We start from the raw sequence: 23674 nt of genomic DNA, 5'->3' as shown, positions 1-23674 counted from the left end.
TGTGTTTTCTTTTATCAATGCACTTTTAAAAGATTGAGCTCCTTCAGCTGTTCTTGAATGAATGTGGTCTGTTCATCAGCTTAAAAATGGGCTCTAAGAGCCAATGCCATGGAACTAGCACTTATATTTGACTTCTGAGTTAAAGATCAGCGTAGGGAAAGCAAAACCTGCTCCGATTCTCTATTGATCAAAATGTACACTTCCAGTTGAATGGGAGTTTTATTCCAGCGTTTAGGTACTTGATCAGCATTAGTTCTAAGGTTTATACTATTCTGTATTTAGGCTGGTTGTTACCATTTTAATACGGTTGTAAATGTTTGCATACATTTGGAAAAAAAAAAATTCCGATTAAATTCACGAATTATTTACTTTATTTAGATTGCCCCCTAACCCGGATGTTGTTTCGCTGGGCGCTGCTCAGTACGGAAATAGAGACGAGAGAGCGGGAGTAGAGACGAGAGAGCGGGAGGAGAGACGAGCGAGAGCAACGCGATCGACAACAAGAAATAAAGTTGCATTAAAAACATTCTACAACTGGTCAAGGGCGCACACGGTAAATAATTTCTACGTTTGAAAAGTGTTGTACTAAACGGTCGTATTTTGAAATGCTTATTTGTTTAGCAAAAGTTATTTTGTTTACACACTGTATTTAAGCTAGCCAGCTCAAATTTAGCTATATACTTATGCTGTATCTACTGTAAACAAGGTTTGCACTACAAAATATTTTGTCTTTATTTCATAAAACAGCTTTAATTTCATGCTTAGTTTAATAGTGACAGTATTGCTATCGTTGTGTCTACAATAGGAATGTATATATGACGCCATTGTCATATTTGTAAATGAAATACAATGACGGTCACCACATATAACATCAAAGCACGTAACCTACGCCCTGATCAAAATCACCAAAGTCACATTAGAATACCTATGCAAAACCTTAAAATTGGTTCCATCACGTGGAAAGTTCAGATGACTTTGTGCCAACAGGCTCATGTCAAAGGAAGTTGGTTCGGTCGCTGGAATACCCAGCATGTCAAACCAAAATCTTGAACAAGCACACAGACTTGTATTGGCACGAAAATGATAATAGCCCGTTTTTACACTCGAGTGCAGCATTGCCGTCTGCGAATATAGAGCCTTAAGTCTTTTTTCTGCTGTAACAGATTTTTTCTTCCCGTTCATTTTTTGTTCCTGTTGAAAACTTTTTCCCCTTCTTGCTGGTGTGTTTGCTCATGTGGGGTTAATCGGTTTTATTAATGAAGTTGGTCCGACCATCAGGTAATTTCTGCTGTGTATGGCGGTGTGTTGTAAATAAATACAGATTGACTAAAACATTGTATAATATTAACCATGTCCAATTGTCCATGATACACAAGTTATTAGTATTTCCCAGCATAGAAACACATTCTGTACATTCAAAATTGACTTAATGGTAATTCCTAAAAAACAAGAAATCACGCAAGTGCAAGTAATAACATTTATTGTAATAACATAACAATAGGATTTTTTGGCAATAAGACATCAATGCCATGTTGTAACGTTATTAAGCTCCAGAACTTGAGGGGAAAAAAATCCCTCTGGGCTGTGGGTGGTGGAGCAGGGCCAACAGATGGAGATGGAACGTTCCAGATGGTTTACCAAGGACCAATGAGATAAGCGACTGGTAGGGGGTGGATAACATGGAGTAATGGAAATGAAAACACTGATATTTAAAGGAGAAGAAACCGTGAGTGCTGTTGGCTCAGAGGAACCTGGCAGATGGAGGACTAAACAGAGAAAATGTTTTGGGATAATGTGGGGAAACACAAGGGAGGTGATGAGAGGGAAATTCCCAGCAGCCCCAGCTGTCCATATCCTCGGTGCAGCTCCACGTTACAGCTTATTTTGCTTCAACCTGGCGGTCCAGTTTTCATTCAGATGACCCGTTCCAATCAATTTTTTTCATGGCGGCACTTATTACAATACAGTTTGCTAGAAATGTAAAATAATTGGGTTTAAAATCAACTTCTAATAGTTAAATAAAAACAAAAATCAGGCAAATTTATAGTGGGGCAAATTTTTAGTTTACGCGTAAGGTACACATTTATTAAGGTGAGTGCACTTCAGAATTTAAAAACAATTATTGAACAGTGGGTGATGAATGAAAGTACATAACAAAAAAAAGTCACTTGATTTTTGAGTTACCCAAGCTGAAAACAAATTGCTAATAATGACACAGAATATATTTTCCGATTGTTTAAAAACAACAACAATAATAATAATAATGTTACAAGATGTTGGACCTTGCTGATAACTCGGACCTGCCATTTTGTCAATGAATAAAAATGTCAAAAGCATAATGAGATTTTTCGAAATATCCACCATGTCAGGTGCTGAGAGCATCTCTAATTGCACCCAGAGCACCTTTGTTGAACAATTACGTTACATTATTAAGTACTAGTGTGCACTGTAAACGGTTTCACGTCACTGAATCAAAGCAAATGGTGCAATGGGACCAGCATTTACATGGAAAAGCGTAGTTAACGTGAATGATGTGTTTTATTGGTAGAAAATTTGAAATCTTATAAGGAATACATCACCTGCCAGGAAATCAAACACCAAAACGAAATGTGCTTCTCACAACACTGACTCCAATAAGGCATGAGTTGTTATAAACATTTCTGTCTTTTTTTTTTTTTTGGTCTTTGCACTTGGTTATCTAAAAAGCAATGTGCACATATCCACATGTCAAGTTAGATGGCGCATTATTTACAGCACTGTACCCGCAAACTGTTTTTTTTTTTTATAACCACATCAGACTTTCCTTAGGTATTCATCTCAAAAGAAGACAAAGAAAAAAACAACAACATCTAAGCTATGTTGCTATTTGCGTTGCCAATGTGTTCACCTTTTTCTCTCTCTCGGTAAAGACACATCACCAAGTACAGAGCTAACACTAACAGAATTCTCAGTCGTTCAGCATAGATACAAGTTTTCAAACGTCAGAAAAAACAGAAGGTTCGGATTAAAAAGGAATATTCAATGATAGTAACACAGTCGGGGTTATCAAAATGTAAGCATAACATCGTTTCATTGCACATTTAATTTGTATCCACTATTCTCCTCTCTCGATTTTTACCGTAACCAAAGAAAATAGGGTTACAAAAGGACAATCGTTCTCTATTAGATCATTGACGTTGATCCTTCAAGAGTTCCTCTTTACATATTAAATCCCATTTCTCTTTGCAAGACAGAGAGGTCTTTGATGAGTCCCCCAGCTGTCACGTAGTTTGCCAAAAGAAAGACAGTTAGAGCAAAAGTAAGCCTCCAGGCAAGTACAGTAGAGCGCTTGAACAAAGCTTCATGTTCTTCAATAGGTCGACAACACGCCTTCATCGTTGGCCTCCGATAGTCATAAACCCCAAGATACAAATGACACTGGAAAACCAGCCAAGAGACTGTCACTCCCATTGGTCAATCTTGTGAAATATTGATCCTGATAAGGTCCAAGGCTTACTGAGAGCCGTGTTGCTCATACCAATAACATCCCTGAATCTCCTCCGCAGGATATTTCAGTCCTGTCCTGAGTGCTAAGCTAGTTAGCTGCAGAGCTGAGCCAGCTCAGGTTCAGGAGAAGCGTTGGGGAGCTTTGAGTTGAAGATCTCAAGAGCTTCTTTGATGCGCACCACCTCACCAGCTGACAGCTTTAGTCGGTGACGCAGAAGACAAGAAAACAGGTCGAGCGGCTGCGGCGCTGGTGGGGCCAACCTGTTAACGCGATCCCTCATCTCCAACAACATCAGAAAGGCAGCATCCTGTGTACCCTGTGTGTATGGGTAGTCCAGCTGGAGTATCAAATCCTTAATGCCCTCGGGGTCAAAGTGCATGCTGTATCCAAACACTTTCAGAGTGTTTATCTTCATGTAGCCCAGGTTTGATGTCTGGTCATCCATGTCCAAAGGTTCATAGAAGAGAGTTTCATTCACTGTTGGATCATCTGTGACAATGCGGCTTCGCAGGTAGATGTGGACGGTTTCAAAGAAGGACTTCCATTTGTTACCGAGAGACAATGTCCAGTTGTAGCACTGCGCGGTAGTCACGGCTTCCAGTCGAGTTCTCTCCCAGTTGGGGAAGTCAGGCTGGTTCACGGGCATGAACCAACTCTCCGAGTGACTTCCACCAAAAGGGTTAACGTAAATTGCTGGCACTGGCTCCAGTGTTGAATTCTTGGTCAGGCATATCTGGAAAGTCATACCCATCAACATGTGAATAAGATTTGACTTATTTTTATTACTCTTGAGAGTAAGCAGCATCCTCTTTCTCCAAGCAGGGTTGAACCAACTTCCCAGACGGACGTCATTGCTGATGTAAATGGCATGGACCTCAATTCTGCTGTCAAGCTGCTGAAGTAGGTACTTCACCTACAAAAAAACAAAACAAGAATAATTTACTTTGACTTCTATAGGGAGCAACAAAGAAATAAAGGCAATCACTTTACACAATGGTTCTCAGACTTTGATGTGGACCAAGAATGAGGAAAGAAACTTTCCACCAGAAGTGGCCTGAATGGGACACAATGTACACTTTTTAAAATATTTTGTATTGAAGGTGTATTCAAGGATCTTTTGTCGCTGCGTCTTCCGGGTGGATAGTCTTAACGATTGGTTCTCGAGCTTGTCAATCAATCTGCCTTCGCAACGTCGCGCATGCTCGTTCCTAGGTGCACATGCGCACTTCGAGCGTTTGTAGCATGTAGCTGCTGAGCTTTGGATTAAGACATTCATCAATCTCACCGCATACCTTGAAAATGGCTGAAAGCCGCAAGAGGACATCAGGTCTATGAAGCGAGGCCGGCTGCAGAGACTGATGAAGATGATGATGATGAAGATGAGCTCGCGCGTTCTCGACATTTGATAGGCGTTTCACCCGGACGAGCAAGAGAGCTGGTAGGATGGTCTTCTGCATGCGCATTTTTATAAAAAGTGACAAACAGACGTTTGGCTTCTACTTTTCAAGAAGATCCTTGAATACACCTTTAAACAATATACATGTCGCGACGAAAGCGTCCTTGGATCCATGCATATTAGCCAAGTACTTGGACTACAGGGAAACGTGACATGCGATGAAACATTTTCTCCTCGCAATTCTCTTCAAAACATTCTGCATTCTACACACATTATGAGGTAATAAAAAAAATAGTATAGCATACAGCCACTTAGGAAAGCAACTTTAATCAGAGTACTGGTTTGGAAAAATGTATGCGTTAGATAGCTCGTTATTGAAAGAAAGTAATCGGATTACAATAACGCATTACTTAGTAACAAGTTAGTGACAACACTGTATAAATCTATTTCTCGTGGGACTGCTTCCTCTGGTCATACATTTTGAAAGTGTTGTACCCTATATGGTAAATGTTCGTGGTAATATTAATGTCAGTGTCTGTTTTCAGACATTGTTTAGGCACTAGTACAATTATAATAATACTGATGTGGCACCGGTTACTGACGGTATAGTGTTACGTTTGCCCGACTTCAGTGCAGTCGGCGTGAGTTCATTTTCAGTGGGAGTGGCTGTGTGTCTCTATATGTGCCCTGTGATTGACAAGAGCCAGTCTGCCTTTCGCCCAAACTCAGTTGCTAAAGGGTCCAGATACCCACGACCCTGAACAGGATAAATGGTATAGAAATGGATAATGATAATGAAACAATACCCAACCGTAATAATTGTAAAGAACAGTATTTGCCTTTATGTTCTGTTAATACTGTAACGGCGCCGGTGCCTGGGTGCGGGTGGTCCCCGGGGGCTGGGGGTTGGGGGGCTGCCGGTTGGTCGGGGTGGGGTCGGGGGGGGGGGCGGCTTTGTTGGGGGGGGGGCGGTGGTGGGGGTTGCGGGGTGCTGGGGGTGGGGGGTGTCTGGGGGATTGGGGGCGTGGGGGCGGCTGGGGCTGGGTTGGGGTGGGTGGCGGGGGTGGATGGGGGGCGGGGGGTCGTGGGGGGGCGGGGGTTGGGGGCCGGTGGGGTGCCTGGTGGGCCTGCAGTGCCCCGTCCTGCTGCGTTGGGCCGGGGGCGCGGGCCGTGTTGGGGCGGGGGGCGCTCCTGCTCCTGGGTTTGCTCTCCGGCCGGTGGCCCTGGCGGGGCCCGGGGGTCGTCCTTTGGCGCTGCCGCGGCCTGGGGGGCCCTGAGGTGTTGCGCTTGCTCTGTTCCGGCGGGGGTCGACGGCTCCCCTCTTTGGTGGAGATTTTCATGCATGCCAGATCCACCACACCAGCATCTACCGAAACTCAGACACAATCTGTTTCCTCCTCAGGTTATTGAATCGGTGGAGGCTGGTGTCTGCGGATCTCACGCGGCTTCGTCTGTCCTTCCTTCCTTTTCTCGGTCTCTCCTTTGGTCTCTTGAGGCCTCCCTGATTTTATGTTTTTTGGATTTGTTGGGGTCTGGATGTTTCTTGGGCTGGGGAGGAGTTCTGGGGGGGGTGTCTGGTCGGTGCTGGATTTCACCTTCCTTGGTTTTCTTCGGTCCCCTCGGGTCTCCTGGTGTTCGGTTTAGGTGAACGGTATGAGATTTTTTTCTAATAGGTTTTCTGGTGAGCTAACAAATACACGCACGCACGCACGCACACACACATACTCACCCACACACACAAAAAAAAAAAAAAAAAATATATATATGTATTAAAAAAAAAAAAAAAAAAAGAGCAATGATGATGACATTTCCGAATGAACAATACTGAGCTCTTAAGAAAAAAAAAAAGGAAAAAAAAAATACTGTAAAAAAAAAAAAAAAAAAAAAACACAAAAAGCTAATATTTTGTTTGGCAGTAGGCTGCTCCTCTATCTGTCGCCACTTTGATGTGACGAGGCTTTCATGAAAAGGAGCTGATTGCTTTTACTTTGTATTGATAAAACCCAGTTGGCAAAAACCTTGAAAATAAATAGAATTTAATGAATAAACTACTTTTCTGAAACAAACTGACTGATGCACGCTGGCAAAAATCATCATTTACAGTAACTATTAATTGTGTTGATTTATGTCTATGTATAATATGCACATTTAATTTTTTATTTATTAAATGTACATGTATGTGTGTGGACAAATTTACTTTTCAACAACTCTATACATAAACAGTAAACAGAAGAAAAAATTATTAATTGGACATACCAGTATTTATTTAAGAGAAAAGTGAATTGTATTTTTTCAAAAACTTATAATATGTAAATAATACTGATTTCATGGATAAAAACTTGTATTTATTTAATATTTAACAATTATTGAATTGATTAACTATTCATGATTACATATGACCACCTAAGTTTGAGAACCACTGGAGCATATAAGACACTTTTGAAACCTCAGCATCCGGCATGTCGAGATCAAGGTTCAGATAATGGTCCAGGGAGTTGGCGATGCTCGGTCGACAGGAGCCAAGGTGGAGGAGGTTGCCGTGGTGGCAGGATCCACAGCGGGTTACATTGTCAGCGGCACAAGCAGAGCAGGAGGTGAAGGAGGTGCCAACAACGCAAGGAATGGCACCCTGACAAGTTGGCTGCTCCACAGGGCAGCTGCAACTCTTGACTTCTTCAGAGAAAGATCCCAGCACTCCGTGGTCATTGCAGTAGAAAAGTGACTGAGCCTTACTCAACCAAAAGGCAATTGACCTGTAAAAAATTAAATAAAACACACACACAAATATTATTCGTAAGTGGCAATGGCATTAAGGTTCACCTGCAAAATATATCCACCCATTTGCTTCTTGTCCAGATTAGAGTTTGTTGTTGTTTATTGTTTAGTGGGGGATCCCCATTAGCTTTCCACCACAGTGGTTGCTACTCTATTCCTACTGTCTGATCACAGTAAATGCAATCATTACAATTTAAGCAACATTACATTAAAATCATCCACAACAAATGGAAAAAAACAACAGCAATAAATACCAATTTACAAATGAAAACACATTTGGATAAATCTTGCAGCTTTTATGCCTGTCCATTCAAAAGTTAAAACAATCTAAATAGGACAGATTTAAGTTTTTTTTTGACTCAATGCTGTGGTGCGTCGTCCGGCAAAAATAGAAAATAGGTCTATCCGTGTGGCGGGCTCCGGCACGATGCAGCTGGTCCGCAGTCGATCCGCAGCACACACGCAGCTGGTGTAATTTGAACAAGTTGATAGAATGGAAACGAATCGGCTGCAACGCACACGTATGCAGCGTAATCCCGGGGTCAGGTAATAACCAATCACAGCTCTGCTTCAGAAAACAGGTGAGCTGTGATTGGTCGTAGCCTGAGCCCTGAGCAACATTGATGTTATCTTCAGTCAACAGCAAGTGGCAAAATAGCCGCCCCCTGAGATGGATAAAAACGGCTTGATTTTGCTGCTCAACTCATATTCCACTAACACAATATTAACTAGATTACCTTATTTAGAACAGTGGGGCTGCATAGAACATATTATTGTCCCAAAAAAAGAAGAAAAAAAAAAGAAATTTGGGTTGACTTCCCCTTTAAAGAAGACACTTTTTGTACTGTTTTTCGGCAGCTTTGTCATCGTGACTACACATTGTGTCATTGTTTGTACAGTATTTTTGTGTTATTCATTGATCTTTCTCATGGCATACTCTATATCATAAACGTTTAAATGTGTTTGTAGTGTTTTAAAAGTGTGTTTAAAAGCTTTTTATCTCATTTTAAGTGCAGTAAATGCTATGAGAACATAGCACAGATTTGACTTATTGCGGGGTGTTCTGGAATGTAACTCCCGCGATGGAGGGTAAAGCTTTACTGTAAGTGCCAATGTGCAGTAAAAACGTTCTTGCGTTGATAATTGGTTCAGCCCCTAGTTGCCGTAGGTCAGACTACACTTCAATCTGACTTATGTACCAATTTCAACACACACTGAAAAGTGCAGTACGAGGTTCTACACTATACCTTAGACTAGAAGCTGTTGGTCTAAATATATTCAAAATCTCTTCTAAGTCGTATACAGTAAAGGACAAAGAAATAAATGACATTTCTATGAAGAATTGGGCTGAATGGTTTATTTGATGTGGCAAATGTCCACAAAATACAGCTTTTTCCTTGTTTTCCTATTCTCCTAATGTGACTCCCAGACACATGAATGATGGAAGCCATCATGCACTGTGACTAACAAGCTCATTATTCAAACTGACATTCACATCACCACACCCTACATTAGATTATCTATCAGCTCTGAATTGACTACTTTTTTTTCTGTAAAGGGATGCTTGCTGAGTTTGACTGCATGTGAATGAGATGAAAATGCAGAGACAAAATTGTCATCCATTTTGGCGGGCCAACAGTTTGCAAAGGGTCGAGTTGCAAAATGGGCTCTGTAAAGATTCTATCCCCAGGCTAAGTTCAGCAAATTGCACACAGCATTGCCGAAAAGCTATGGCAATTCCATACCCGGAGGCTTGTGCAAATAGACAGAAATAAGTGATGATGAAACAAATGGATCTGTGCAGGCAGAAATATGGACCCGTTCCTGGCAGCGATGGCTTGCTGTTGCTGCGAGCATGGTTAAGACTGTGTGATGGTCTGAGACAGAGAAGGGAGGGTGGGACAAGGGGAAACAAAGGTGAGAGTGGAGGAAAAATAGAGACAGAAAGTGGCAAGGGGTTAGCGAGGGGAGATGGAGTGATTGGTAGTGGCAAAGGACTGTCAGGGAAATTAAGGTTCTCTGTAAACAAGCGCCAGACTGTCAGTGCAGGAAAAGACTTGATTAGAGCTTGCCATGGTATGGAGTAGCTCACTCCACAGCCTGTAACTAGACCCTTCATCCGTCCAACACATTCTTGAAAGTTCTGTCTCTGTTCATCCCTTCTTAACATGTCTCCTCTCACCCCATTTCTTCCTTTCTATTTCCCTTTCCAATTGCTTTATTTCCTATCCCAAACTGCTTCCTCACATTACTCTGTGCTTTACTTGTGAGCATTTCTTGACACAATGCCTTCCCCTGGCCTTCGTCTTTTGCCTCCAGCACAGCAGTGAGTAGGGCTGTGCAATTAATCGGAATTCAATTCCGATTTTGATTATTACCCTCCACGATTACAAAATGGGCATAATCGTACAAAAACGATTATTAATACTAGGCCTGTAACGAGTCCTCATCATTTCTGCCTCGGATACCCGTCAAACGGCAGTATGCATGACAGTTAACGCTGAGAGGAACCACATTTCAAAATAAACCTTATCTTACCAAGTAGTATATGTAGATCATACATTGTAGCGCTTTTATTTTGAAGTTGTTTCCGGAAACGTGTCGATGCGGTATAAGGGCTGACGACGTGCTTGTCAATTCGAGTTTTGTGAACAATGGCAATAGAAATGCCCCAAACTGTCGCGACAGACGTCAGTAGGACAAAGTCCTGAAGTCACGTTCAAGCTCCAGTTAAGAGCGCTAAGACATACTTATGCTGACATTGTATTGTACTGTTCTGTTGCCAGCGTTTAGCAGCGACTGCTAGCTAACAACGAGTCACCAGCATCGAGCATCAAGCTAGCCGCGCTACCTAGCAGCGGCAAAGTGCTCCGGCCGTCAGATTACTTTTCAAAGGTGTAAATACTGCAGCCTGTAGACAGCTGGGGTAGGCTCCACACGTAAGGATTAGCGGTTCAGAAAATGGATTGATGGACTGTGCACACTTTGATGCTCACAGCCTGACTAATTTGCCGTTCCTACTGATCACTTATTAACAAACCAGTCTTACTCTAATGTGCTATATATTCAGCCTACAAAATCGCTATTGTGGGTCTGACGTCACTTTAGTTCCATTGACCAAAATCTATGGGGGGAGATTTAAAATCTCACTGTTTCAGAGAAAAGTAGTTTGCTGACAAGCACAGGACAAAAAAAAGAAAAAAAAGTAGATTTTCTAAAAATGAAACCCAGTTGGTTGTTAATTACTACATGCAAATGTCTTTTTTGTCTTTTGTATTTATAATTGTTCTTTAACCAAGAAAGTATATACAGGTATATTTTTATTTCTATCCAAATACCCGATTATTCGCTAGAATTTTTAGTAGGATATCCAAATACCAAAATATTCGATAGCCGCAGCCCTAATAATATTAATTTTGAGTTGGTTTGAGGCACGCCCACACAAGTTCTTTCACTACACACCCGTGTCAAAACTAGCTTGCACCCCACAAGCCATACTGCACACGCTGCACCCCACTTCAATGTTTGCTAACATAAACAATATATATTATTATAAATTCTGTTTGGTCCAAAAGGAACTTACATAATTATAGTGTTTCAAATAATTGTATTTGTCTTAATATCTTCAAATGTTTAAACATTTTCTTGTTTTGAAAAAATAAATCAATAATGCTTTTGAATAATCGTGATTTCAATTATTACCAAAATAATCGCGATTTCAATTATTACCAAAATAATCGTGAGGATTTTTTCCATAATCGAGCAGCCCTAGCAGTGAGGCTGCCATGTAATGATAACACGAAGCTACTTTACTAAGAAATCAATCACAATGTCTGTCAGCCTTTCAAACGATTGTTTTTAGATGAAATCATAATATTAAGAAAGAAATTAACTGGAATTCTAACATAGGTTGGAACATATTGGTTTTTCTAGAGAATAAAATATTTTGTGTTATTTACGATGAAAGTGCAGTGGTGATTCCTTTCAGACTGCAAGGGAACCTCAGCTTCACACAGTACCCTCACAGTTCCAACTGATAACAAGCTGCACAGCAGGGCAGGTAATATGAATGTTGTTGGACAGATTTTTCATTGTTTTCCTTACAAAGACATCATTAGAGTTAATAAACATTTAATGATTTGGCCAGAAAAAAAAGCTTCCCCTCTGTGAATGGCCAGCAGCCGCTACTGTTGAAGTGTAATGTTTTTTTTTTTTATCGTATTAATCTAGTTTTTAACCTAAAAATTTATGATTTCTGTAAACTGATTTGATAAATTTTTATGCACTGAGCTTTTTGTGCTTGGGTTTTTGGGTTGTGGATAACAATGTTTAATCAAATGCTTAAGTGGACATTGATTGGCTGTCATTGTGTTTGGCATAACCTGATTGAATCGGAGGGCAAGTTCAGGAGCAGTAGCAGACGTGAAAATGGAGAAGCATTGTCGGTCCGATGATGCTAAATTGATTTGCCTTTGATAAAGGTAGCATGATAAACCTCCTTTGTAGGGAGTTTGTTTACCACAGAAGCAGCTCAAGCGTAGCTGTAAAGCACCCTGTCGCGACTGCAGCCACAGCTAATGAAGATGCTAATGTAGCGAGCCATAGCAGAGAATGTGCAAATTCCATCAATGCGAGAATGTAACGACCTCTATATTATGAAGCGGTCATGAAGAGATCCTGCTAACTCCTATTATCAAATAGTAGTAGTGGTATTTTGAGGCATAAATTCTATATTGATAAATTCATTTTACATTGACAGCTTCAGCTGCTTCTATATAAAAAGCTCAGGTTCTTGTCAGTGTTCCCAAGCTGGCAACCCGCCAGAGGAACTGAAGCTATAACATTTATTCACTAAAATGCCTAAATTGTGTACTGTTTAATTCAATTAATTCAACATTCACTTCTCAAATGACAATTTAAAAGGTTGCATACCTTTCTCGGGGGAGACTGATCCGAGGTTGTTTTGGACATCGTTTGCTGAGGGTGAACAATTTCCTGATGATCTTGTGAGCTTTGCCCAGGACCAAGGCTGTGCTGGACTCTAGATGAGTGTATCGCTTCTGGAGAGATGTGTCAGCTGACCAGTACTTGGCAATCATGGAAACATTCAAGAATTGGTCAGTGGGCAAGCGTTTCAGGAAGGCTTTGAATTCATCTGCAACAGAGACAAGGAGAAAAAACAAAGACAAATAGCTGTCCATCAGTTATATACATCAGTACAGATGAGTCATGATTTTATATTTCACCTCTAGCGGACATTGTCCACCCAGACAATGTCGGCTTTCGAGGGCAAGTGTTTTAATTAGAAAAGTTTGAGACCACCACACCAGCATCTATCGAAATTCAAACACAATCTGCTTCTTCCTCTGGCCCTTGAATCGGTGGAGGCTGATGTCTGTGGATCTCACGCTGCTTCATCTATCCTTCCTTCCTTTCCTCAGTCTGTCCTTTGGTCTCTTGAGGTCTCCCTAATTTGTTGGAATTTAGATGTTTCTGGGGTTGGGGAAAGACTCTGGTTGGCAACCCGGTGGGTAGTAGGTGGTGTCTGGTCGGTGCTGGATTTCACTTTTCTTTCTTTTCTTTGATCCTTCCTCGGGTCTCCTGACAACCTCACGTTTCTAGCTGGATTCAGAATTATTCGGTTTAGGTGAACGGTATGGGATTTGAATAGGTTTTAGGTGAACTGTATGGGATTTTTAATAGGTTTTAGGTGAATTAATGAGTAAACACTCACACGCACGCATATATGCACACACACACCCACACATGCAAATACTCACACACATACAAAAAAAGAAAGAGAGAGAGAGAGAAAAAAGAGCAATGATGATGACATGTCAAATCGGTAAGATTACCGAATGAACAATACTGAGAAGGAAAAAAAAAGAAAAGTTTGAGAAATACTGTAATTGTTGATATACTACTATATAAATGTGCCACACTATTTCCCCAACTGAAGCTTCTTTTAGTTAATGTATAATATGCTGCAGTTTCATGTTGACCTTACTGACAGTAGTTCAGTCTTCAATTAAAGTCACTACAAATGCCAATTCCAATGAAGTTGGGACGGTGTATAAAACGTAAATAAAAACAGAATACAATGATTTGCAAATCCTTTTCATCCTATATTCAACTGAATATACTACAAAGACAAGATATTTAACCTTCAAACGGGTAAACGAGCCCCTAAAGCAGCCTGTGGCGTTTCTGGCTGCTGTTGATATATATGATATGCTTTCGCTTTACATAGTTGAGTTTTAACTTGCATTTGTGAATGCAGCGATGAACTGTGATAACTGACAATGGTTCTCTGAATTGTTCCTGAGCCTGCGTTGCAATATCTTTTACATTATGATGTCGGTTTTGAATGCAGTGCCGCCTAAGGGAGCGAAGGTTACGGGCTTTTAATGTTGGTATATGGCCTTGCCGCTTTTGTGCAGAGATTTTTGGATGGCCTGGAAATGTCTACACAGAATGTATTGTCTGCTTGGTAAAAAAAAGAAAAACACTTTAGATAATGAAAGTAAATGCATATTAACAGATACTGTGCTTCAATTAAAGTGGATTGACATCAATCCCGCCCCAGCTCCTCGTGAAGAACATCCCGAACGTTATAAGATCACTTCTCAAAAACGTTGCCTTTCAAAGCTTTAATTTTACTTTAAAAACTCACACATTTAGCTCAGTAGAAACCTTGTTTAATGCGGGGCCTCTGACTCTCTATCAACAACATACACAATGCATCATTTGGTATTCAATATGATTCTGTTTATGAGTATCTCTGATCTGCTTCTTTATCACAATCATCTTCCCAATGACATGAGTTTTATTTGTGGCTTTTATTATCAAGCAAGCAACCGAAAACTATATTTGTATTATGAAAACTATTTCCCTCCCTCCCTCAGCCCGCACTTTAAAAACCACTGCCATGATGCTCGAGATGATAGGCTTTCTTCTGTGATACTTCAAATACAAATATACTGTCAAAGTGTCACTCAGTTCAGTGCCACAATTACAAACAATCCCAAGTCCCTGCCATATGTTGCAATGAACATTCTTGTCAGAAAGCAAGCACATTTCTTATTTGCTTGTTTTCTGTGTAGTGCCTGTGACAACAACTTCAGTAATCCTATTTTTTTCCTCCGTGACCATAATTCAGCTGCAAACGTGACAGACAATAAGATTGGATTTGGGATGTCTTGCGGCAAGTGTGGCAGCACATGGGCCCCTTTAACAGCGCAGTGATGCCAGCTGGGAGAGATGGCGCGGAAAAACAGAGGGGCCAGAGCTGTCGAGGAAGCTGCCATCTAGATCACTTCAAAGTGTTCAGAACGCATTGACTGTGCCATCCATCACGCAGTTCATATAATAGTTAACAGGGGAAGTTATTGCTTGACTGTCTCCATAAATCCTCAACATCCATTTGAAGTAGCCCCGGTCTGTGATTGGTCAAATGATTGATTTCGGTCAAATCTTTATTGAAGACATTACTAGTTAATATACATTGCTAGTATCTGTATGTTCAGTCAGACATTTATAAATGAGATGGATGGGGAAAATAAATTGACGGTCAAATATGTTATTTTTCTAACTAAAATGTCCTCTGTTTACATTTACCCCTCAATCTCATTCAGATATTTCAACACACTCTTTATGAGCAAAAATCCTTCAAAACAAAGAGGTTAATTTACTGGCCTATTTCATTCATTCGTTAGTTTGTTCATTCATTCATGTACTTATTTAAGCAATGAATAGAGTGTAAAGTCAGCCCTTATCCATGCAGATGTCATATCAGACATTTTGATGTCAAGGTAGCACAAAGCAACACTCATTTTATATTCATCTAAAAATGAATAAACAATTCCCACACTTACAAACACATCAAAATCTATCAGCTAAATTCTCCGTTCTCATCAATGGACTAGTCTATTGGAGCCTTGTATTAGAAAGAAACCTAATAAACACATCAGTTTGTTTCAGAAAATAAATGTGTTGCAACAGTCTTGGAAATATTAATATTTTTCCATACATTTTCCATACTTTTTCAGTCTTGGAAATTTGTGAAATCAAATTTTATAATTTTTCATACTTACGCATAACTGCAATTATGCCACTCTGTTTGACTCATGAATTTGTAAATCTCAGTGGCTCACCAGCTATGAACCTTACTGCAAGTCGCTGGCCTGTTGGACTTGAGAAATATATATATATATATAATATATCAGGAAAACAAAAACTATTCTTATAACCCCTCAAATTTGACTTGAGAGCAAATAAATCGACAAAGGACGCAATTGCCACTACACCAAAACGCGCTGAGCCACCTCGGCTCGAACACTGGGAGAGAGCTGTTGTATTTCAGGTTGTCCCTCAATTTAAGATTAGCAGGACTGGATGACTCGGAACACCCCCACACTCATTCAGCCAGGACTTTTTTCCAACCAACTATAGTCAAATTTCAATTCAAATGCAGTAACTACAAAAACTCAACATTAAGTCCATCATTGAATTGCAACAGACCAGTCTTTATTTAGTAAGGCTGGGTACACAAAGACAATTGGGCTGTTTTGTTTCGATTTTGCCCATTCCAGACAAAGGACGTCAAATGCCTGACTATCTTATTCAATTGTCCGATTAGATTATCCTCATGTCTCGGGTGTGTTAAGAGTGGATTTGTCCGAAACAATCATAAAATATTAAATCTGTTCAATATTTATGACCAAAATCATTGTGTGTGTGTGTGTGTGGGGAAAGACAACTCTCAAGTAATTTGACTCTGTGAACTGTAACGTGAAAAGAATGTGGACAATCAAAAAAGAACAAGAAAGCGGTGGTAAATACAACAAAGCATGTCTACCTAGGCATGGGCCGCTTACCGGTTTGACCGTTAACTGTGGTTTTAAAAAGTCAAGGTTTCAAAAACCATTAACATTTTCTGTCACTGGTAATGAGCTCTTCATTTTTTTTTTTAAGGGACTTCTCAGCAAGACACGTCCTACTGCAATATGTTTGGCTGCTTGCAGAGCCGACTAAACAAGCCACCTCTCTGAAGTTAATGAGAGGCCAGACGCCTTTATTTTCTCCTTCTCGGCAGCTGTACACACAGAGGAGGGACGAAGGAGATTACCAAAATAAATAAATAAACGGTGCAAACTCGATCATACTTAAAGATACAACGCATTTCCCTAAAAAATAAATGCTGGGTGGATACAAATGAAATCTAATTGAAGCAATACCTCTGCGCTTCTGTTACTGTGTTCTGGTAATTTTGTCATCAACCACTCCTCACACCGTCTTTATATGTTGGCCTTTTGTTTTTGTTTTGACCTGATCAGTACATTTCTGCGCAAAGACTCAACATTTTCCCTCCGGCCAATCATAGAGCGGAGGGAGTGTCACTGTGGGCCGGTTGCTGCCGAAGGGAGCTGATGACGAGCTGGAAGTATTACTGCGTACGCGCTCTGCGCCTGTTTGTCGAGGCATACTAAATGAATTAAATGAACTGAAGTCCTTTATTCACATTCAAATGGGATTTAACTATGTAATATAATAGTCAAATATTGGATAAATAAAGAAAGGGTAAGTTTTTAAGAAACACAGACTAACGTGATGCAACAGCCTGTCGAAGGAGAGGCTTGGGCTGAAGAGCGACGCGGAGTTGGCCTGCTTGCTGCTAGATAGGTAAGTGCCAAACACAAAATGCTAGCCTGCTAATTAAGTGACGTGCTAAAGCAAGTTACTGGTGCTAGACTGAGTTGACGCTGTCAGAGGTTGGGGGCATGAACCTGATGGGAAGAGTGTCAGTTTGAAATGTTGTGTTTACAAACTACAATGGAAATGCGTCAGACTCTACTTTTAAACAAATTGCGGGTGTCAAGCCGAAACCTTGTAGGTCACAGTTTGGCCAATTTCTCATAAAAAAAAATAAAAAAACTATACAGCTGGCCAGTCTGGTGCCAGCGGGTACTAGTTAGCCTCACTGACAATATTAGTAGATTCCTGGGTCTGTTCTAAAAATAGCTCACCAGTGAAATGTATTTATTTATTCATTCAAACGTAACATGATACACGTTTCTTAAAGTACCAAATATTATGATTATTATTTTTTTAAATAGATTGTGTTCAATGGGAAAAGGCTCTTTTTATTTACCCAAATATTTGTTAAAAAGGGCATTTTAAAGCTTTAATTTCAATACCATGATGCTGCAATATTTTTGTTCATGGCAGAAATGCCATCAGAATGTCTAATTGGCCCATGCCTATATTGCTACCCGAAGTTGTTGTTGCTGCTGTTGTTTTTGTATAAAACTTGGTTCCCCAGACGACAAAAATTAACACAAGTATTTTCTTGCTGACATCGCCATCTTACAATGTTCCCGCCGCTGGCTTTGGTTTGTTTTTGTGAGATCATGTGTGATTACATGAACCTTCTGCCTTGGTGGACTTTATTGCAAGATTAATGGTGATGTAGAATCTTATGTGTGTGGTGCTCTATGTAAAAAGATAAGAGTGGACCACACACACACACACACACACACACACACACACACAATCTGACCAAAACTGTAAGATGCCTGATTGTCTATACTTATGTGTGGGGTCTGTCACAGATTAAAAAAAAAAGGAAAAAAAGTTTGAGTTTTGAAAAATCCTTATGTGTGTACCAGGCCTGAGCCAGGACCTCTGATAAGGATTCCACTTTAGCCATCACTTGGCAGAGGAACAAACAGAATGAAGCACAATAAATCCATTGTGTACTTTCTGGCAGCTTGAGTGAAATCGCTTTTGCTCATCACCCCTCAATATTCTGCTTTACACTAACACACACGGGAAGTGCACAGTCAAATCACAGTTGTAACTTTAGGCTCAGCCGCCTGAGGTTACACGAGGACAATTACAGAGCGGCTCCTTAAGAAAGTGAATTAGCCATGCGGTGGCTGACGCTTGCCCATTAAATAAAACAGCAATCCAAATGCTATTAGTGTTGCAAAATGTATTTCATTGTATAAAACGTACAAAACAAAGCTGTGCAGCTTGAGTCATCGATGACATTTTCCCTGCCAAAGAAGTACTGAAATTCTTCTGCACCTCTCAAGAGAAGAAATGTAACGATGGACACTAGTTGGACTTCCGTCCATCTATACCAGAGAAAGCCCACTTATACAATACAATATAAACAAACCTCTACATACCATGCATGTAGGATATCTCAGAAATGAAGGTCAAAACATTACGGTGACTTACTGCCTTAATAAACAGCTGGTAAATGAAGGAAATACAGTGCAACAACATTGTAAAACAATGGAATTAATACATGCTTGATCTTGAATGGGTCGAAAGGCCATAATGGTGAAGATTTCCCTTGCGTCAAATCAGTGTACACTTTGCAGAGACTTTTACACACAAGTAGTGCGATAAAAAAAAAAATCTTACTAGCACTGCAATGCAAATGCAAATGAGGATTTTTGTGAGAGCAAGTACATAAGTAGGGTCTACGCTACTCGAATAATGTTAGTGATATTTGGTTTTGGGGGGGAAATTTATGGAAATGTAAAAAAGTGCAGTGTGCAGTACAAACGTACAGTGATATTATATAATTATATTAGGGCACTTATTAGGGCAATAGTGGTGTCCTGCTTCTCAAACAGTTTATTGAAAGAAAAGAAAATGAAGTTGTAGATACTGTATAAAACAAAAAAAACAACTGTTTGATCTCATGCAATTCACAAGTCATCATTGCCTGCTGAGGTATGGCATCAAACTCTTCTTGAAGTGTGACCCTAAGCTCAGTAAGATTGTCGGGTACAGCGTATGAGCCTCCCCAAAAAGACTTGTAGTGTGTGTGTGATAGAGGGTTGACTTGATGAAGCCATCCTCCACCAAATGTGCCCAACACAGCACAATTGTGCTTCTGAAATGCTTTGGCGTTCCTCCAAGCAGTTTATTCCCCAACACCTCTGAGATTGGCAGCTGAGGAAACATTTTAGCCGCTATGCGTTGCTGCATCAGACATTTTCCCTTCGTTGAGTGGGAAAATAGAAAGCACAAAGTGGGCACATACTTGAATAATGAGCCATGATCATATGTCATAAAATTCTAATCCAAGACTTTCTTCTAAACTGCATCGATGCCAACTTGGGAAAAAAAGGGAAAAAGGATTACCAGTACCTAAACAGAAAGGGTTTTCTATCATTCTGGTTAGTTAGGACAACGCTCCCACCAATGGATACGTCACTGAACCCAAGAACGGGCAGTTCTGCTTCTAGTGGCAAGTTTGAATGAAACATCTTAGTGCAGCTGTGGCAAATCAGAGTCCACAATATCGGTAATGATACAATTTTGTCTGAGTGAACAACTCTCACTAATATAAACTTGGGAATCACAAAAGTTTGATAAGATTGATACATATAATTGTAAATCACTCGACTCATCCAAGAGAGGGGCAAAAAATGAGACCAGGTCCCTCTCGTAATATAGTAAGATTAAAGAAAAGTAGTACATAAAAAAAGAATAAAACAAAAAGATTGTTGTGTTCAACAATGAATAAAACCACAAGACTATAAAAGGATGAGTGATTTTTTATTTTTAACCAAGTATCTGCTACACAACTGAATTATTATTATTATTTTTAAAGGAGACGAAAGTGAGTACTTAAAATATACTCATTTAAATCAGTCAATATCTTTATTCTTTATAAACACCTGGGAGTAATGGTTGCACCGTTCAAATACATACTGTAAACATATAAACACTTCAACAAATTATTACAAAAGTGCCCCCATGTTTTACGAACATAATGTATAAAAAAATTGCTTCAAGTCAAAAGTAATATATGCAACTTTTGTACAGCTATTGTTTAATATATTTGATTCAAAACATACGAATCAAAAAAAAAAACTAGGATATAACTTATAAATTAGACAAGTCATATTTTGTGTAGTACTTATGAGAGAAAGTGAAACATGCTGCTCTCATTACAATGAACTCTTACGCCTTGCTATGTCGTGTGGATTATTATTGTTGTTTAGATTTGAACTGTATTATAATGTATCTCAAATTTGAGTACAAACCCCCTGAGGGTTGAATGTTATGCCTGGCAGAAATTGCTTTACCGCTGAGATGAAATGCTAAATAATCTTACATTCATTTAGTACTCAGAAGGATCCTCCCACCAGAGAAATAACATTACACATAGTTTACAGAAACCGCATTCAAAATATGGCAAATGTTACAATGTATGCATTACTAATTTGTAACTGCTGCAAATGTTGTGGGGAATTCAAGCAACACACACATTAAACCACTGAGAAAACTCATCTTCCATCTCCTGTATCTCCACATTTATAGCAGCTAGACACATCTGGCATTATAATAGCAACATTTTCTGACAGATGTGTAGAAGAACAGTATGCACAGTAATTGGTCATATTCATGAACACACAAAGTAGACCTACAGTAGGGCTTGAAACAGCAATAAACAAAATGCAATCCCTCTTTCACATGTGGCTGCACCTGAAGAAAAAGCATCATTAAACTAATTTGCAGGAGAAGGTTTCGCCTCAGCTGCGCTTGTGCCATGTAAGTAAGACGCTACCATGTACCTGAAGATGAATAGGACTTTGTGCTTTTCACATCCCCAATCTGTCAAACTCTCAATAAAAAAATTTAATTAAAAATAAAGTTCAGGAGAGGATAAACCTCGGTAGGGTGTGAAAATGATACCAAAATAAAAGACATCTCTGAGTGTCGCCTCATTAATGAGCACCTCATTAACTGAAAGGCTTTCTAGTACATGCAGCTGTTCACACGCACACACTACACAGACGGGCGCTGTGGTGACATTTGATAGGTTCTGTCTGTGTTCTAATTGATTCTCCAGAGGATCATGTTGACACTTAGCAATGGGGAACGGCGCTGTCCAGCCAATCAGACTTGCAGCAGGAAGCACACAGATGAATCGAGGGAGACTTCACAGCAAAACACTCCTTTGCCAATCATGTCACCCACTTATCCAAAACTCTCTGCAGCCAAAAAGTTCAACAACTCCTCTCACCTATGTGCTTAATTAACTGACACAAAAATAAAATGGTAAAGCTTTTTGTAAAAACAACAACATACAAATCCTCACAAACCTGATAGAGCAATCCAGCTTTTAGTGAACACTTCTCATTAAATTCATCAATAAGTATATTGATAATTGATAAGTTGTTTAGGCCAGTATTTAACAAACTTTTCCAAATCCTTTGATTTCTGCCTGTCAGCAGTAAATATTCTCCAATTTCTGTAGTTGTTCATGAAAACAGATGGAGTACCTTTTGTGCTTTAAGCGACTACTACATCATGGTATTTTAAGCCCTTCCACAGTTAACTATAGGCATATAATGATGAAATCTTACCTTTGACACAATCGCAATGTCATTTCTTATGAAATATGAGTTATTTTGGTGGCTATTTTTCTTACCCGGAAAACAAACGCTCGGTTCAGTAAAACCCCGCCTCTCCCCCTGTAGCTGCCGGGGGAGCGCCCCTCTCATGACATTGTCCGAGCCGGCTGCTTCGTGCAACGCCCACGAAACATACACATAGGTTTTAAGCCGGTTTTTAAAATTGACTCTAAATTTTACGAGCTGCTAGATCTCTGCGTTTGGTCAGGCAAGCCATCAATTCTTGAATAAAGATTTGAAACAAAATGGGTCCTTGCCAGAAGAAATCGTGGAAGAGGAGGGGAACAGAGAGGTTAGAGGAAAGGAGGAGAAAAAAAGCACCACAGCAAGTCACGAACCCGCAACCTATTGCTGATGGGGCGAGCGCACTATCCACTACACCATCCATTCATTTAAATCTATCAACGCAAATGTTTTACTTGTAGTTTACACCAGTGTCAGCCAATGGATTTTAAGACCGCCAATTGTCATTTCATTACACTTTGGCATTGCAAATGTGAAGAATAATTAATTGCTTTGAATTCATTTGGACAGAATGTTTATTGATAAAGGCTACTTTGGTCATTATCCCATGGAGGGAGGTCTCAGAAAAAGTGGGCGTGCGTTTAGTCCGCAGAGGCGGTGCAGAGGTGGGGCCGCACGCAATGACGTCGAACCGTGCCAACAGCTCGTTTTCTCAGGTTGGGAGGGGCTGGTGCTTGGAGAGCAGAATAACTTAGAATTTCTCATACAGGGGCGAATAGAGGAAAACACAACTTTGGTCATGTTTTTGGTGAGGAATTAGTATTTTAACATGGCGAAAAGCTCCAAAAAGTTGATTTTTCATGTTGCAGTCCCTTTAATCAATAATCAAAACAAGACATTTGCCAACATGTGCTTTTAAATTGGAAAACTATTATCAACATTTTCCCTCGTTTTCTCATATGCTACAGACCAAACCAGTAACTGAATCATAATCTATTTATGAAAAAAAAGTCATTATAATAATGTAATAGTTTAAATGTTGTAGAAATTATCTTTTCGAAATGTAAACACTTGCAGAGGTTTCTAAATGATCATCATTATAAATTATAACATATCATGAAAGGAAATTTGAGCAAATTTGTTATTTCAAAAGTGCATATCAAACCCTCAACACTTCACATTAATAAACAAGTGGTAGCCCTCGGTTTCAAAGAGGTTGGTGACCCCTGGAATAATCATTATTTGCAGTCATAGTATAACCCAGAGCAGGTCAAACTCGGTACTCGAGGGACGGAGTTGTGCAGGTTTTGGAGGTTTCCCACTTCCAACACAAGCTGATTCCAATTAACAGGCTTGTTATCAGACTTATGCAGAGCTTGCTGATGAGCTGATCATATACCAGTTCTGTTGGAGAAGGGATACATCCAAAACCTGCAGGACTCCGGCCATCGAGGACCGAGTTATTTTCATGTTGTTAAACCTGAGGGAGTCTTCGAAGTGTGTATCAAACTAGCGGCCCTATCGCCATAATTAATACCCAAGAAGTTGCTGAAGTTGTGATATTGCTTAATTGTTGTTTAGTTCAATCATTTAACAAAACCAAAAACA

General features: G+C 39.9%; 1 protein-coding gene across 3 annotated transcripts in view; it reads right to left on the bottom strand.

Moving 5' to 3' along the window:
- Positions 1-1463: 1463 nt before the first annotated feature.
- brinp2 (bone morphogenetic protein/retinoic acid inducible neural-specific 2) overlaps positions 1464-23674 on the bottom strand; it is a 163550-nt gene continuing 141339 nt past the window's right edge. For all 3 annotated transcript variants that reach the window (XM_086094692.1, XM_086094683.1, XM_086094700.1), the window contains 3 exons: positions 12591-12813; positions 7330-7636; positions 1464-4400 (listed from right to left, as the gene is read on the bottom strand). In XM_086094692.1, coding sequence (XP_085950818.1) covers positions 3579-4400; positions 7330-7636; positions 12591-12813 — 1352 coding nt within the window. In that variant the 3' untranslated portion in view covers positions 1464-3578. The remainder of the gene's footprint in view (positions 4401-7329; positions 7637-12590; positions 12814-23674) is intronic.

The sequence above is a fragment of the Leptonotus elevatus genome, chromosome 1 (assembly GCF_054856555.1).
Source record: "Leptonotus elevatus isolate MCC_2025b chromosome 1, RoL_Lele_1.0, whole genome shotgun sequence".
NCBI lineage: Eukaryota > Metazoa > Chordata > Actinopteri > Syngnathiformes > Syngnathidae > Leptonotus > Leptonotus elevatus.
The sequence above is the reverse complement of the archived record's forward strand: the minus strand, read 5'-3'. Positions and strand labels throughout refer to the sequence as shown.